This window comes from Dermacentor variabilis, chromosome 4 (assembly GCF_050947875.1).
Source record: "Dermacentor variabilis isolate Ectoservices chromosome 4, ASM5094787v1, whole genome shotgun sequence".
NCBI classification, from domain to species: domain Eukaryota; kingdom Metazoa; phylum Arthropoda; class Arachnida; order Ixodida; family Ixodidae; genus Dermacentor; species Dermacentor variabilis.
This window is the reverse complement of record NC_134571.1, coordinates 74,388,384-74,401,123: the sequence shown is the minus strand read 5'-3', so window position 1 is coordinate 74,401,123 and position 12,740 is coordinate 74,388,384. Positions and strand designations below refer to the sequence as shown.

The following is a 12,740-nucleotide window of genomic DNA, read 5'->3' as shown; positions in this document are numbered from 1 at the left end:
ACTGATACCCCTGCCCAAAAGTAGGACACTAAGGTTGAAACACCAACAGCAAGAAAGGAAAGCTACTAACCAGCACGCGCCAAACAGTTAAGCGGGAACTCACCTTGACCACGCCATCCTCACAGGTAGGCAGCACAAGAGAAGGAATGATGTCCGTAATGAGTGTTCCTTCAAGTTCGGCACCATCTGAATATCCGCATAATGCAGCCAAGCTCTTGTCTGCATTTAATATCTGGCCCTGGGAAAAAAAAGTGGTGGCAAAGAACGTTTGCCACACCATTCCCAAGTACTGCATGGTGCACAAGAGTACATCTATTATAGTTGAAATGTGTACCCAGAAACCTGGGTATGCATTTATCATCGTGTTGCTGGTATGCCATCCACGAGCACTGGAGGGAAGACTACAACAGTACTTGTCGATCATGCCCTCTCTATGTGCCATTTAAGTTTTCATTTTTGTGTATGGAACCTCATGTAGCTACCATTGGCTGGCTGCATGTGTCTGATGCTGAACACTTGTACACAAACATTGTAGTTTTTATAAATAATGTGACAAGTTGTTGGTTTTTTTCCCTGAGGCCTAATGCTGATGGCAAAGGACTCATGACACAAGTCACATGCTTTGACAGCAGCACTAATTAAAGGGAGAACGCATATTTCTGTGGGTGTGTTTGCAGTAAAGCAAAGAAAAATTATTTTTCGACACCGAACACTCCATGCAGTCTGCATTTGCAATGTCCAAATAGCTTAGAATCTCTTAAAGGATTAAATGTGGGAACTCTACATTTCTACGCCTACCCACTTTTTTCTGTGTATTTTTTATTGCCACCTTTCATTTCTTTAAAGTCCCGATTCCTACATTCGTGACTTGCCACTCAGTCATGACATTTCTGAATACCTAAGGCTTCACACAAGTTACCACAATAGCAACTAAATACAGCAGATTCTTTTTTTACAATGGTTGACTTGTAAAGATGCAGCCTCACTAATATAGCACATTCACTGGTCCACAATAGAAATAACCAATGTGGCTTTATGACTCCAGATGCAATGAACTTGCTAAAGGCAGCATTGAGCCTGTGATATTGATGAGCAACCTATGAAACAACTAATTCCTTCCCCAAACCAAGCATAATGTGGCGTAGTGTCATCAAACTGCGGCATAAACATGGTTACAGCAAATTAGCTGATTGAAGAAATGGGTAAGCTTGTAATTTGAGTCATAAAGATTCAGATAAGAAAAATAGTTTCCTGATATGCAGGCAAATATTTGGTTTTCAAGGAGCAGCCGCCATTTAAGAGTTGCATGACAGGACAAGACACAGGCAGCAACAGCCTTACCCTGGTAGAATCAAAGGTGACCACAGCCGTCGTCCGCTGCACAGGTTCCATGACAACTAGGCAACGTGGCTCAGAGTCAGATTCCAGCTTGCGGACCCACACCGACACTGGAACCACTTTCCCATCACTGTCTATGAGGTCCATCTAGACAGATAGAAGACAGAATCCAAGGTGAACATGCAAGACACATAACAGAGTCCACAGAAAGGGTGTGCGGCACAACAATGAGATCAATTTGCAGCATGTAAAAATATGAAAACTCATATAATAACAATAGTTATCACGTGCACTATAGCTAAAAAAAAATTACAATATTCTGTTCAGTGGTGCCACATGAAGCCCACTACTCGGCAGTAATTGACTAGGCCGCAGCCAAGTGAAGCTGAATCTAGAGAAACAATGTCTCACTCACTGCTTCACAAACAAAATCCACGAGAAGAATATTGGGATGATCGACCGCCAGCAACGTAAAAATAATAAGGGAGTCACAACACTGCAGACTATAACAGAGTGTGACTTTAGTGGCTTCATCATTAGTGCCAGTCACTGGTTTATCAACAGTAAGGGCACAAGACCAGCTTTCCAGTGACTGCAGTAGAGCACAACCACTGAAGTAGACTTACCACTTTGCCAGCAATGACGACCACCTCTCCGGCAGCATCAACATCGGCCTCAGTGAGGGCATACTGGCCCTTCTTCATGGCTAGGAATTCGGAGAGGCGCTGGCTGCTCACCTGGGTGCTCAAAACGCCCAACAGGGCACAGGCTGCCTTGTTGGCCGTCAGGATCTGGAAACATTAGGACAGAATGACAGCTGACAAGGCTGAATCACGTCAGTTTGGTGGAAGTTCAATGTGCTAGTAACAGCATGTATAGAACCAAGTTGCAAACTTTCTGCTCGTTGAATTTTCCTTTCCACATATTATACTTGTACATTTTCATATAAATAACTGCTCTCGACTTACTGCAATTCGATAACAATTTTATCCAAATTGATTCAGCCATAGCCAAATGAAAGGATCTCTGCGTTTCGCAGGTGTTGAAAGAGACCAAGAAAAAGCTAAAGCTCCCTTATGTTTGACGATCCCCACAGGTTGACGATTAAATTCCGAGATACCTGAAAGGCATGTTCAGCTACTTGAAACTGACTTTTGCAGTCCACGTTATGTTAGACTGTGAAGTTTTCAGGGAAACTGACAACTTTCAAAGCTGTTGTTACTACCTGTGTGGTGGAGGCATCAATGGTGACGATTGCCTTTCCCGGCTGCAGCAGAGATGCCACCGGTGAGGAGGGAGCCCCTCCTCCACTGTAGAAGACCCAGCTTCCACTAAGTAGGTTGGTGCTGCCCCCGTGTGATGGCTGCAGCTCGGGGGGCCCCAACCCTCCACCTGCACCACAGCCACTGCCCCAGCTGCCAAAGCTGTAGGCACACAGTGCAGTGCCCCGCAGCTTGCTCAGCGAACACCTGTGTACGGCATAACACACACAATGTCCCTGCATTTGAAGGCTTCGAATTTGCAATGCGGGCATAAGCTTTCCAATCTTGAAATGATGGATACCGAGGAAAAGCGAGGAAGAGAACTGAAATCTGGAAAAAAAAATACTGAAATTTGATTTATTGCTAAAAATATTGCTTTTCTTGGACCGTACCGCCCTTGTTGGTAACACAGCTACTAAGCCTATGCTTAAGAAGGGGAAGGTCTGCACAAAATGACAATGCTGCTGAATTTGCTGAGAATGTTTGTTCTGAATGGCCCTCTTCTATCGGCTGTGCGCAGGGTGGTTCTTGACAAACTTCGGTGGCTCACCTCTAATTTCAAATTTAAATTAATGGCCAAGTTTACTCAAGTGATGAATTCAACATTTAATATTGCTTTACTCATTGTACTGCTAGTCCGAACCCAAGTACTGACAGTTAAAGTTCATCATGTACAGTAGAACCTCACTTATATGTTTGAACAACAATGCAAGAAAAAATGCACTAACCAGGAAAGCATACAACCCAAAGTCAATAAAATTTTTTCAGGCTAAACTGTAGTTGACATCTACGTAATGCAAATCGTTACAGCACGAGATTCTGATGCACCCCGACCTGGCATGGCACGAGCAGCCTGAAGCACATGTCGTTCTTACGGCTTCAGCACACTTACATTTGCGCTCCTCAAGTTCGGCCTGGGTCAGCAGCTTCTTTGAGCGGAGCATTTAGGCGGGAAGTTTTTACATGCGCATGCAAAGCATTGCTGCATGAGACATCAACACACGTCCAGCTGATGGGGGCTTAAGCTACCTGAGATGCCTGTTGTCATTTTCTTATTGCACAGCAACAATAAACCAAAATGAAATTAAGCTGGTGGGCGTTGAATATGGTGACTACAATGCAGCCCAAGTGAAACATGAAGCTCACTTTGTGCTGCCTGCAGATGGAAATTGTGGCATGTTTAGGTTATCGCCCATTATAGCATGCAGTGCGCGTCCAAGAGCACTACGCCCCGCACGCTGTGAAACAGATAGGTAAAGACACTTATTGCAATAGGGTCTACGGCAATAGCTGTGAATGCGAATTTGTGATGACCTGTGAGATTTGATGGTACCGAATAAGAGATTGAGTGCACACTGGCATTTTCATGTGAGGTGGATTGGCACATACTGCAGGGAAACTGCTGCGGCAGGAGGCTACTATTCTCAATCAGATGCACCTCATCCCTATTCTCGTTTACATGAAATCTAGTGGCGGGAAAACATATCGTATGATCGCATTTTCGCAACGTACTGATCGTTGGTGGTGAAATATTGTGTTTTCCGGGAACGTATGAACCGCTGAAAAATAAGCGTAAATGTCTTGGGTAATTTTTCGTGTTCCTGATTGTGAACATTGGCACCAGGAAATCGTAAGTAATGAGATCACATCTACAAGGTTCTACTGTACTCCTCTTTCCAAGGACACTGGCAAGCAGCTGTTTATGATGTGGAACTGCCTGTTGAAAGCACTCCAACAAATTTATTTTTCATGGGCAGATCTCACTATCTGGGTGCCTGTGCCAACATGCCCCAGATAAACATGCAGCATCTCAATGGTAATTCTCTCGCAAGCAAAAACTCACCTGCGTTGCTGCTGTACTGCTCCGCCTGCCATGGCCCCATCGGAGTGCCGGTCTGAGCGACACGCACGCACCACTCGGTCAAGTGGTGTCAGGGGGCTGTTCCCTAGTGCAGGCCAGCCACGGCTACGAACAAGAGGCTTGAGCGGTGACTGCTGGATAAAAGACCAGAAATATACTAAATAAACATCAGACCATTGGAAGAAAGACGAAACCAACTGTGCCCCTTTGGACAAACTGGAAAGCAAAGAAATATTTATGTGAATGCTGGGCGAAAGCGTGGAAAAAAGATAAAGAAGGACAAGACCAGACAAGATGAGCTGGGACTAACAAGCATGTTTTTAACATACATTACACACACACACATACAAAAAGAATGTAAAGATTCGCAACATTCCGTGCGACACCAAAATGCTACATGCTTTAGGTGCTCTGGCTCCATTTAGTGCTCTACCTTTTTTCTTATCTTGCAATGTTGCTTTCGGTGCGACAAATAATTTTCCAGTGTTTGTGCATATTCATGTGTGTGCACATGTGTCTATTCAAATAAAGACTTTTTAATCTACACTCATGTTGTCTAGTCTTACTTTTCTTTTTTCACACTGCCCCAAAGTGCTCACATCTTGCCAAAGAGTACCCAGTTATGGAGTTCTTGGATGGTGAATAGAACCCCCGCACCTCCACCAAATGCAATGGGAGTGTTAGCCTAGAAAAAGAATCCAGCATTGCAGCAGTATGCCTAAATGAGTCGATAAAGTTAAGGACAAGCACATGAGCAAGCTCCTCCGATCGTCTGCTTCAACTTTCACTAGCACTACAGCCATCACCTCAAGTACAGTATTAATTTATGCTTAGTTTACAACCATTTTGCTGAGAAATAAAATTAATGTTTGAAAGCTGTATTCCCACCCACAAACAAAAAGTCAAAGGACCGGAGAAAAAATAGCACACAGTCATCCACTCAAACAAAAACTGACAGCAATGAGCACCATAACATGAACAAGGCAGAAAGTGGAACTTTATGGAGCCGTCAATGAACAGAATGTTATCCATTTCTGTCCTTTTGGCAGCACCATAGATATGGATAACATGTTGGTTATTGAAGGCGTCATAAACCTCCACTTTCCACTGTGTTCATTTCATGGTGCTCAATGCTGCCCATTTCCAAGTTTGTTTGTGTGAGTAGATGCATGCACATTATTTTCTTTTCACTTGTCCTTTGGTCTACTGTTATATATTAAAAGGGCCCTGAACCACCCCTCGGGCTTGGTGAAAAAACGCAGTCTGCGGATAGCATATGCTGCTGTGAACATCTCAGCCAAATTATGTAGTCGTGCATGGCGCATGGAGCTTGCAAGTGGAGCGTGAAGTTACCTTTCTCTAAAGCGCTCTCTTTTCAACAGAAGCCCGCTCCTTACTATTTTCTGGATATTTATTTCGTAATATAGAAGATTCCCACATGCAACTGCTATTGGCGAATAGCTGACATCAATCAAGAAGAGTGTTTGGATCAGTGTGCTTCTTATTACTGTTACTGTGCGTATTTATTAACGCAGTTTAATAAACAGGCTGAAGTAAGCAAAAATATGCTTTCGAATTTCGATAATAATTACATAGTTCCGGAAGAAGCCGACTATTGTCTGCTCACGCTCGGCCGCGGTTGCCTGCATATGCATTAAACTATAGCCACCCTGCTTATTGGTGTCGTAGCCGTCGGGTCTCGCTGATTTCGACTAGGTTTTGAACACTCAACTAGCCTCGAACCACGCGAACTTAAGGTCAGACCACACGCACGCTTGCCAGTGTGTGCTCACTCCTGACCACGCCTGATTAAATGCCTTAGCAGATTTCGCTTCGTAACGAGCCATTGATAGTGCTTCAAGATGCGCAAGTTGGATGTGGCTACTACGAGTCAAGCTGGTGCAGGACTAATGCCGGTCCACACCACGTAGCACAGCCAGACGGGGGCAAATGAGCGAGAGTGCAGACTCTAGTCCTGTCGTGCACAAAGCGAACACTGCAGTTGCATGTAGCTGCAGTCTGCTAAATAGCATAGATACTGGGGCCGCCACAGGGTGCCGTGACGAAGTCCACTGGCCGAGCGCACTGCAGGTTGCTGAGGACAACAGTGTTTGGTACGTCGTAGGTGCCAAAATCAGAAATAGTGACGTCTACGGTGAACATCCAAAATCAAATTTGAACTGTGTGCAACGGTAGCGTTTAGTAGACAGAGCATTGCGGGCACACCCCACTCCACCGTAGCCTTCTCAGTGCAAATCATTGAAGGAGTGGAAGCACCGCAAATTTTATGTTTGGTTGCCAGTAACTCCAATTCTGCTGAACATATTGAAGAACATTTTGCAGCAAACTATATCTGAAATGGCCAAATTTAACTTCAAATACATTTCTCAACTTCGATAAAAATTTGTTCAGGGTACCTTTAAACCTAAGTAGCATGCGAAGCCTTTTGCTCGGGTAACCTCCCCACCTATCACTAAAATTTCTCTCACCAGCATGTACATACTTTTAACTACTGGTTGATATTGCAATTTCTTTGTAACATATCATTGGAATATGTAAATTATGAGCACAGTGGATGGGCTGCGCAGTGCAAATAAAACACAATGGCAGTGCGTGTTCATCAGACTATTACCCCAGGCTAGCAATCTGGCACAATGCACTATATACCAGCATTCTGGGCACATTATCTCACAGGACCCAAATGCAAAATATATCGTTTTTGTTCACTACTGCATATAATCATAACAAATATTATAATGAAGGTATTTTTGCGCTTCATTATAATGATACGGTTCCGCTATATCAATTACCACAACAATGTGGAAAAAGCCAAGACAAAGTTCTAAACGTGAGCGACAGCGCCCATCAGATACATCTTTAACAAGCATCATATAATGCTGAATGCTGCCAAAGACAGCCAGTATCAATGCTTAGAAAGTGTTCAAAAGCACTACTGAGTCGGTCACTTCTGCAGGCCTCATGTTCTCGGCAAGATACATGGACTTCACAAACCTGTAGGAAAAGCACCAGAAGTGCTAGCTAGGGCTGCCAGCCTCTTTCCAACATTTTTTTTATTTTCTCACGTACATGGCTAGGATTCTAGAAGCTTAAAGAAAGGAAATGTCTAACATCATTCAACATAAAGGAACTAATAAGAAATGTTAACTGGTATGCTCTAGGTTTAGCAACTATTTGGAGATGCCACAGATAGCTTTACTTCCTTTACAGTGATGGTGAAGGTCATTACTGTGCGGTATCGCCACCAGCACCAGTATCTTGATTTGTTGGACAGATTAACATAATGAGCACTTCAATATTAGCACTGTGACAAATGCCGAAAGCATCAACAGTCCCGACTCTATGCAGCAGGCAAAAGAAAAACAGCTGCACAGTTTCTGCTAGAGGGATCCTCTTAAACACTTTTATAAATGTTGAAAATGATCATGAGCAAGTCACTGGGAGGATCTGGATACAAGCTAACAAGGGCAGCCCAATTTTGCCTCCCGGCAGAATACTATTTTGCAGCAGCAGTGATCAAACAGTGAAATTTTTTCATTTAATATTCAAGAAAAACGACGTTTGAATATTGAATCTTGCACTCAAGACTTCAATAAATGTTGGCCTCTTGTATATGAGCAGAAACAAATACTAGATAACTTCAAAATAGTTAATTCTGGAATTGAATATGAATAAAATAGTGAAGGCTATTCGATTCATGTCCAAAATTTATTATATTTACACACTCCTACTTTTTAGCCTAAAACTGGCACATGCTCAATGATATGAAATTGCCTGCACATTCATAGTCTGATTAAAGTCATATGCATAAAATACAAAACTTTTAATATATATTCTTGAGTGAAACAGTAAATTCAGTGATGCAGTGGCGTTTTAAAATGTGAAGCTGATGACAAATAGGCAGTTTTTCCAATGATTTTGGCAGCCCAGTGCAAATGCCCTGTCCTGCCAATCAAGTAGAGCCTTTTACCATGTTGCTTTAACTACTAGGGAACCGATTTCTGTATTGTCATGGCTACTGTAAAAGCCATTCATCACTCTTGGCACATAGCTTTTCCAGTACAAACATGCCATACTCTATAACCCAAATGTAAGTTTCAAATCCAAGCAGTGCTACAACATTCTGAGAGCATAGCAAATACCCTTCCCTGCCCCACAACACAGCAGTTCTTCACATGGGAAACACACGAACAGTGATGACGATACCATTACCTTCATAAATTTAATAAGCGAGATGACAATTTCACTCCGGGCTTCACAGGTTGCCAGATCTATACAGTCCGCTATTTCAATAATCTTGAAAAGTAGAGGTATGTGAATATTTGTTATTTCAAATACGACTCAAACAGTGATTGCCATTAGATCTGTAAATGAATCAAGAATTTTATATCTGGTAGTACTTTGTAATATCTGATTTGGCCAAATGTCAGCTGCAGAATTGCTATTGGAACCTGCACGTGGGAAACACTCATGCAAATGACAAGTAGTGCTTAAGCGGCAGCTGACAAGAGTCTGCTGTTTGCTGTCAAAGTCAACTCAACCAAAAAATACTCAGCTATACTTGCATTTGTTCCAAATTTTCTACAGTAAGCAATATTTTCAGTGCAAAGGAGAGTAACTTGCACTCACTTAATAAAGATGCTTCTGTTTTAGAGTGTCTGCATATTTTCTATACTGAAGAAGTGTTTGTGGGGAATAGGCTAAAGTTGGCTCGAGCTCCCTTGGTGGAGCTTGACATGTCTGCCTCACCAAGACAACTGTGTAGCAGTGTGAAGTTGTGTTCATCTTTTTCTTATGCTGGTAACAGACAGCTTTCTCAATTAACCTTACAGATGACACAATAGGATAACCTGCACAAAAATGCGACTATATGAAGGGAGAAATGGAGGACACAGGCACTGCTCCTGTCTTAGTGCTGTTCTTGGGCTGTTTAGCACATTGCATTGTCATACCAACGAGCACGGCTAACAACCATATCACTTGCAGAAGTGCTGGGTCATGTGCAGTTACTCGGCACCATTGTTTTCATTCCTGTGGTTGTACCCTGTGGTAACACCTTACCTCTTGCTTACCTTACCTCTCACATGCTGTGCAGTTGATGATGATGATGATGTTTGAGGTTTAATGGCGCAAGGGCCAGGTATGGCCAAAGAGCGCCATGCTAGTGGTAATGAATATGTCGTGGTGTGATGGGCTCTGTGAATTTAATGTGACCTGGCTGTAAAGGGGCCTAAAAGAGTGTAAATTGCATAAAAATTACAGGTAATAAAATTATGGCAATGATTAATGACATGTACTATGATCACTGAAATGCATTAAAAAGAATGCTGCATTATATAAAATATGCGAGATGCTAAAATTTGTCTAAGAGCACTACAGCCTCGCCAGAGCCCTTGAAACGCAAGGGCCGAGAGGCATGTGCTATGCGAAATAGCTTTCACAGCGGCATCCTCTAGAGAGAGGGGACGCTATGAACGTATAGGGCTAATTACATGTAACACAACATCTTTCAGGAAGTCTAGAACTGAGTTAGTGTCAAAGAGCGGTTCTGGGCCGAGTAACATTACAGGATGAAGGGGAATGTGCTGCCGGTATGCTAACGGAAAATGTTTCTTTCTGTCAGATTCGGCTTTCCGACACTCCAGGAGGACATGGAGGACGGTCAGCCTCTCCCCGCATCTTTCACAGGTTGGGGGCTCATTTCCAGTGAGTAAAAAATTGTGGGTGCCAAATGTGTGTCCTATTCTTAGACGGCACAATAGGACATCTGTTCGGCGTGATTTTGTTGCAGAAGGCCAGAACCCTAATTGTGGCTTTATTATGTGCAATTTATTATTTGTTTCCATGTCCCACGAGCGTTGCCAGTAGTTTCGCAGTTTTTTGCGCAAGTAGGGCCTCAGATCTGTGACAGCGACTGCTGCGGTAGGATTTACAGAATACGATGCAATTGATGCGGCCATCTGGTCCGCCAGAACATTGCCTTCGATGCCCCTATGACCCGGCACCCAGCATATGATGACATGCTGGTTACATATATACGTTTTACATAGGACGGAATAAAGTTTATTAATTACCGGATTTTTGTGGTTACAGAATGACAGCAAGGCCTTCACAACACTTAGGGAGTCCGTATATATAATTGATTTCTCGAGTTTTGATTTCTTTATATACTTTACAGCCGACAACAGTGCGTAGGCCTCAGCCGTAAAGGTGCTTGTTTCCGGATGCAGTACATCGGATTCCGAGAAGGATGGGCCGACGGCTGCATAGGACACCCCCACGCGTGACTTTGATGCGTCGGTGTAGAACTCCGTGCAGGAGTGTTTGTATTGGAGTTCCCGGAAATGCATTTGTATTTCAATCTCTGGAGCGTGTTTTGTAACTTGCATGATGCTGTGCAGTTGAGTAATGTTTACTTAGGAATGTACAAAAATATTTAATGATTTTTGCCTGTATTGGTGTTCAATTGCTAAATTTTAACATTTTAACACGGTTACACCACAAGCGAAACTACGGTGTTCATAAATATGTTATTGCTTGGAAGATGTATGACACCTCCGCTAAGCAGTCAGCCGAACGGTCTAAAGTGGAAACAAGCTCGATGACAGGAAGGCAACAGCCTACAACTCGCGAGATTGAGGAACCACATGCAAGTGGACGGCTAGCTAAACCGTCCCACTCGTTCACGCACATCACGTGTGTCAATCAAGGTCGCACCGAGAGATCCATACACCGCGTATCGGAAGGCGCGGCCCGTCGCCCACCAGCAGAAGAGCGAGCGGCGGTGGCCGAGTGGGTGGGTGCGACAATTCCATAGCGAGCGATTGCAACACACGACGGTTCGTGAATGTCAGTCGAGAGACGCTAGAAAGAGCGAAATTCGCGCTCCGGATGAGAGGGACAGCCGGAAGAGGTCGCGTAATATTATACAGAAATTATTTGGCTGAATGGGGGGGGGGGGGGGACCAGACCGGGCAACGATCCCGCTGACGCATAATGAATGAACCGGCGCGCAGGGTAGGCGACGCAGTATTGACGTCGAGCGACCACCGGCGCGTGCGAAGACGTCCAGGTGCAGCGGTACGAACCCCAAAGGAGGGCTGCGAACGAAATTAAGAAGAAAAAAATTGGAGGAGGGAGGAGACAAAGTGGCAGGAACTAAGAACACGGGTGGCGGTTAGGTTTCGAGCCCTTTCGAGCACCAAATTAAGGGACCATCGGTTGTGGTGCGAGACACCCTTGGTGCGAAGGACCCGAGGCCGCAGACACTGTGTACGAAACATCACACGCGGCTGCTGCCAAGTAACTACCGCCCGCAGATCTCGAGAAAGAACCGCGAAGCGCCCGAACGTGCAGACAAGTTCGCCCTATTACGCGTACGAATAATATGAAGTCCAGCAGCACAACGTAGCGGCGACTGCACGCGGCGCAGTTTAGCAAACAGCCGTTTCTCCCTCCATACAAACGTCGGCGCGACGACGTGTTGTCGCATCCAGGCAAATGCCACGGTGTTCCCACTTCGCCGCCCTTGGGATTCGAGGCTCAAGTCCCACCCCATGAAAGAAATAATCTAATCAAAGGGGCCCCCTCAGCCATTATCCATAATAAAATCTCTGCCTGGACGTTTCTCTCACCTGTCATTTTCGCCATCCGCACCAAGATCGCTGTCCGCACACGGAGGGAGAGCGGCGTAGTAGCGCGTCGTCTGCTCACGACGAGGCTTTCAAAAAACGCTTGACCTCCTCTTCCGAAGCACGACGGGGCTGGCCACCCGAGAGTCCGGTCGCGACGCGACGTCGGCGGCGGCGGCGGCAGCGACGAAGCAAGCAAGCAGCACAGTTGACGAGAGGCCGGTTCGCGCACGAATTAGCTGCGCTGAGGCGGCGTACGGCGAGGCCTTGCCCTTACCGCATGCGCTCGCCGTTGCAGCGCCCCGGACCACCACCACCAAGTCGACAAGCGCGAATCGATAGACGAGAGAAGGGCCGGCGCGCTGCGAGCACGCGCGGTCAAGCGAGCGGCGCAAGAGAGCTGTCGTCTGCTTCGCTGCTACGCGCGCGCGAGCGCGCGCCGCCGCTAGGGTGAGACCGACGTCGTCGTCGACATCGTGGCTCGGCGTACGACGGGGAGGCGGCGAAGGAAAACAAGGAACGCGCAATAAGAAGGAATATAAAGGGGAAACAAAATCCACGCGGAAGCGTTGTTCGCCGGGCGCCCGGAACCAAGTCGGCACGCATGCGCCCGAGTCGGCTTGCTCCTTC

The 12,740-nt window shown here is 45.3% G+C and overlaps 1 protein-coding gene across 3 annotated transcripts in view; it reads right to left on the bottom strand.

Moving 5' to 3' along the window:
- Positions 1–12,740, bottom strand: part of Pask (PAS domain containing serine/threonine kinase) — a 90,466-nt gene that overhangs the window by 49,534 nt on the left and 28,192 nt on the right. Inside the window, exons 1-6 of one of the 3 annotated variants that reach the window (XM_075689507.1) lie at positions 12,114–12,515; positions 4,444–4,595; positions 2,564–2,807; positions 1,965–2,129; positions 1,342–1,485; positions 104–238 (exon numbers count right to left, since the gene is read on the bottom strand). In XM_075689507.1, the coding sequence (XP_075545622.1) occupies positions 104–238; positions 1,342–1,485; positions 1,965–2,129; positions 2,564–2,807; positions 4,444–4,475 (720 nt within the window). In that variant the 5' untranslated portion in view covers positions 4,476–4,595; positions 12,114–12,515. Of the gene's footprint in view, positions 1–103; positions 239–1,341; positions 1,486–1,964; positions 2,130–2,563; positions 2,808–4,443; positions 4,596–12,113; positions 12,516–12,740 lie in introns of those variants that run through there. The other 2 variants (XM_075689508.1, XM_075689506.1) reach the window with 2 other exon arrangements.